This window comes from Lactuca serriola, chromosome 4, assembly GCF_051521515.1.
Source record: "Lactuca serriola cultivar US96UC23 chromosome 4, Lser_US96UC23_V15, whole genome shotgun sequence".
In the NCBI taxonomy this organism is placed as follows: domain Eukaryota; kingdom Viridiplantae; phylum Streptophyta; class Magnoliopsida; order Asterales; family Asteraceae; genus Lactuca; species Lactuca serriola.
Genome location: NC_136411.1, coordinates 396,204,887 through 396,209,297, shown reverse-complemented (window position 1 = coordinate 396,209,297; position 4,411 = coordinate 396,204,887). Strand labels below are relative to the sequence as shown.

The following is a 4,411-nucleotide window of genomic DNA, read 5'->3' as shown; positions in this document are numbered from 1 at the left end:
GTTCAAGAACACCAATGTTTGTTCGAAAACACCCCAAACCTGAAATGTTTGTTCAAAAACACCCCTGGCAACTTCAAAACTACATGATTAATTTTTTGGCCGGAAAGTGCAGGTTTGCCCAAGAAGGTGGTTGCGTATGACGGATTGACGGTTTGAAGTGGTCGGGTTTGAACAAAGGTTCAAGGATTAAGGGCGTTTTTAGAAAATTGGATTCAGCCATCCACAGAAATAAATAAAAAAAAAAAAAAAAAAAAAAAAAAAAAAAAAAACACAAACAATGCAAACCAGAAAACCATCAACAAGCGCGTACAAAATAACACAACATACCAAATCTTGAAATAAAATTAAGGAACAAAAGAAACCACACTCATCATCTTTGATTATCACAGAAGTTGTGATGAAAAAAAGCCTACACACTTTTATTTAATGACCACCACCACCACGATGGTTGCGAATACCAACAGCTCTTGATGCCATTGCCCTCAGATTCACTGTAGCAGTTGCAACCGAGTTTCTTCTCCCTTGTTGTTCAGACCCTCCAAACGCACCCATGAACTCCTCTCTCTGCAATCTCAATGCCAAAACAGCATCCTCATCTTGCTCCGGTGGTGCCACCACCACCACCTCCCGCCTCCTCCTCCTCCTGCTCACGCTATTATCTCCGGCTGCTCCACTGTTCAGTAACACCACAGAGGCAGGACGAAAGCTCTGTTGTTGTCTCAGATTATGATGATGGCGGTGGTTGTGGTTGTGGTTAACAGTCCTCCGCCTCCTTTCCAAGCTTAGCTGTTCTCCTTCAGGACTATTTAACGCCTCAACAACACTCCGGTATTGGCTCCTCCTCCTTGCCGGAGGGCTTTGGAGGTCAGTGGATTGTAATGTGTTTGAACCTCCGCCCACAACCTTTCTTGCCTCTATTTCTTGTGGAAACAAAAGCTGTATCGTGTTCCATAGAACTGTATTTATGGTGCAAGATCTTCCGTTGCTGGAACAAAGTCACAAAATCAAAGAATCCATTACAACTACAAATCTGTGAAGAGGATTCTAATTGAAACCTAAAATTGGTGAGGTAGTGTACCTTATAAGCTGTCTGCATTTTGGGCACTTTTTTCCGCATTTATCAGCAGCAGATCTCAGACATTTCTTGCAGAAACTACACCATTTTGAAAGCAAAATTAAAACCCTAATGTAAATCGGGTGTCTTTTTATTGATAGATTAAGATTTAAGAAGTTATGATCTTTACCTGTGCCCACAAGAAGTGGTGCTTGGTTCGAAGCAAATTTCTAAGCAAATCTGTGGAGAAAAAATAGATATGTTCAAACTGAGAGAAGAGAGAACAAAAGTGAACAGCAGGGAGATATGATCTTGCTAGAACTTACAGCACAAGAGAGTTCTTCACGAAGTCGATCAATGCATGGAATGGAAGAGCTTTCTGACGTCGATTCTTTTGATTTCTCATCCTTTTTACTGTTAATATCCACAAGAATTTTCTGTTCTTTCTTCTCTTCTACGATTTCTGTTAATTTATTATACTCAGATTAGGGCTTAATTCAAAATGTTACCAAATAAGGTTTCCTTGATGAAATGAAACTGCACCTAAAAGGTAAAAGACAACGGACTAACCTTCTCTAGAAACTTCCTCTTCGTCTAGATCAAGAACAGCCACAGGTAACGAAACAGGACTCTTCCTCTGATCTCTGCGTTTTCTGAACCACCACACATATATAAATTTTAACAACTAATTTGACACTTAGAAAACCGCAATCTCATCAGAACCATTTGAAAAGAACCGAGGAATAGATGATGAAAGTCATTGCATAAATTAGGGTTTCGTACCTTCTAGAATTAGTAGGTGGAGTTTTGAACAGCGGATCTGAGCGTCTCTTCTGTTTAGCATCACGATCCGGTGTATCTTCAACGACAAGCGACGCCATTAACAATGCTTCTTCGTCCCAACCAGCCATGGCTGCAACAGATCTAAACCCAGGGCTGAACACACAATTCCCTTTTTCTCCATTTTCAGATTGTTTTGGAGAGCTCCGTTTTGGCTGTTCATTCATCATTTTCTCAAGCTTCGGTGCTTTGTCGTGTCACAGTGAACGTACTTCCGCGTGTGCCTTTGAGAGAGAGAGAGAGAGAGAGAGAGAGAGAGATGTGAATGAATTGACATTGACGGCTGGATTTTGAATTTCTTTTTCTTTCTTATTTCACTTGTTTTAGGAGGATTCTAACGGCTAGTATTTAGAGTATATATTCTGTGTAAGCAGATGCTCACGCTCTATGGTGAACCCTCCCATCCAGGCATCCACAAGGACCACACACAACCGTCGATTAATGGGGTATATGTATGGGCTTGCCTGATAACTGATAAGTGATAAATGATGATAATCCTGCTTGGGCTATTTTCAAGAGCATAAAAACCGGATTTTTATTATCCAAACTTTAGTTGTCCATCAAAACTTTGTAAGGGCGTAAAAATTAGCCCAATAAGATACATCGGATACTTTATTATTTAACATCGTTGTAGTTATGAAACTAAAGTTTGTAAAATATTTTCAGGTGTCTATGGTTTTTACCTGTATGGCCGTCTTAAATCCTATTATACATGATGGCGGCGTAGGAATTTTAATTTCAAAATTGCCGCATACAGCCCAACTTAACCAAAATTTGTTGAAAGTAAGTTTTTAATTTTAAAAGTTATTTCACCATCGTGCAATCAAATATTATGAACCAAATAATCTAATTGTTGACCATATACAAAAGGAAGGGTGTGTCGGAATTGTCGGACTATATATATTTTTATTAGGGTTATTGTCATTATATGGAATCGAATATGGGTTATGTGAGAGTTCCACGGGGAAGGGAACCGAGAGTTGAGACTAGACGACGGTGTTTGGAGAGTTTGTCGGGGCAGTAAGCACTTACTATCACAATACTAGTCACCGGAAAGTAACCGGAGGAGAAATACGATGAAGAAGCAATCTCACGGCCAACAAAGTTTTTGGAAGATGTCGTGCCTGAATCTGTCAACAAACGTGAGCTTGGAGGGCGTTGATGCCTCCGTCATCCTCTCCGAAGCCACCTCTACCGTCGTTGACCTGATCGGCAAACCCAAAGCCGTACGTACACCTCTTTCTTTCTCTCTCTCTCTCTCTCTCTCTCTCTCTCTCTCTCTCTCTCTCTTTGTGTTATGGATGTGTGTGTGTTTTATGTACTTGCTTCAAATCTGAATGTAACTTGATGACTTGATGTTATTATAGCTTCAAAAATTATCCAAGGAAAAGAAACCCCCCTTTCTAATCAGTCCATGTCTTGCTTTTACGAGTGGTTAATGTTTCAGTGTTCATGAGTGATTTTCAACTTCCTTGGGGTAGAAATGAATTAGGCAGTGGTTATGAACTTATGACAATATCACTTGAAAACAGATTGCAATGATTCTAGAGTCAAAGTTAAGCAAGGGATCTGTGACGATGGGTTTTGGAGGTTGCGAGCAGCCAGCAACGTATGGTGAGCTAGTGTCCATCGTAGATTTGAATCCTGATGTAAACAAGAAACTAAGTGTTGCACTATGTATATGTTTTGATTTTGATAGTCTTTCTTTGTTTTGATTTTGATTTGACAGGGCTCAATTGCAGGAACGAATGTCTTCAAACTCAATCTAAGGAGATGAATTGCAGTAACATCATGGGTAGTTTGGACCATTTTAGTTGACCAAATGCCATGTGGCATATCTAAATTGATGATTAGGAAGGGGTTCACCGGGTGACCCCTTCATATTTTTTATAATGACCTTTTAAAACGGTAAAACAAAAGTACATACCCTTAAAATGCAAAAAAAGTCATGAAGAACCTTTTAAACCAATATACTAAACATAATTGGGCTATAGTAACAATAACCCTTTGTATTATTATGTTGTATTAGTTTTAGTCATTTAGTATAGTCCATATTCTTTAACATAGCCCATCATGTATTCGGTCATCTGGTCGGCCCGTATTACTCTTGCGTATTATTTATATTTGATTGAACGAAAGTTTGGTTCATGGGAAAATATCCAATTAGCATGGTATCAGAAGATTAGGTATCCTAACCCTACCTTTCCGTCCAACTACTTTTTCTCATCGTCATCTCTTTTTTTTTCGATTTTTCTTCTCTTTGTTCATGGTCACTGATGATCAAATACCCACTGAAAAACCTTCCTCAGCTTGTTGTTCCTTTGGTCTTGAATCTTGATCAAATGAACTATAATCTATAGCAAGAACTATTCAAAACCCATTGTATTGGGTTTGGTCTCGATCAACATCTCAAACCTTCTAATGAAAAAGCTTCATCTTCTTCTGAATGGAATCGCCATGACTCTATTGTTAAATCATGGATTTATAGCACCCTCTCCACATTTCTTCTTTAAATGG

At 39.1% G+C, this 4,411-nt stretch overlaps 1 protein-coding gene across 1 annotated transcript; it reads right to left on the bottom strand.

Moving 5' to 3' along the window:
- Window positions 1-314: 314 nt before the first annotated feature.
- LOC145097942 (uncharacterized) lies at window positions 315-2,274 on the bottom strand. Its single transcript, XM_079035615.1, has 6 exons — window positions 1,838-2,274; window positions 1,625-1,707; window positions 1,381-1,517; window positions 1,245-1,294; window positions 1,079-1,153; window positions 315-985 (listed from the first exon to the last, which is right to left on the bottom strand). The coding sequence occupies exons 1-6, from the start codon at window positions 2,062-2,064 to the stop codon at window positions 424-426; spliced, it is 1,134 nt and encodes a 377-aa protein (XP_078891741.1). The 5' UTR covers window positions 2,065-2,274; the 3' UTR covers window positions 315-423.
- Between the last annotated feature and the right edge of the window lie 2,137 nt (window positions 2,275-4,411).

Excerpts from the sequence above, each read along its gene's own strand:
- LOC145097942 (XM_079035615.1), bottom strand. The coding sequence starts at position 2,064 with ATGATGAATGAACAGCCAAAACGGAGCTCTCCAAAACAATCTGAAAAT. Across the intron at positions 1,708-1,837 it reads CCACCTACTAATTCTAGAAG|AAAACGCAGAGATCAGAGGA; the intron begins GTACGAAACCCT and ends GTGGTGGTTCAG. Across the intron at positions 1,518-1,624 it reads AGAGGAAGTTTCTAGAGAAG|AAATCGTAGAAGAGAAGAAA; the intron begins GTTAGTCCGTTG and ends ATAAATTAACAG.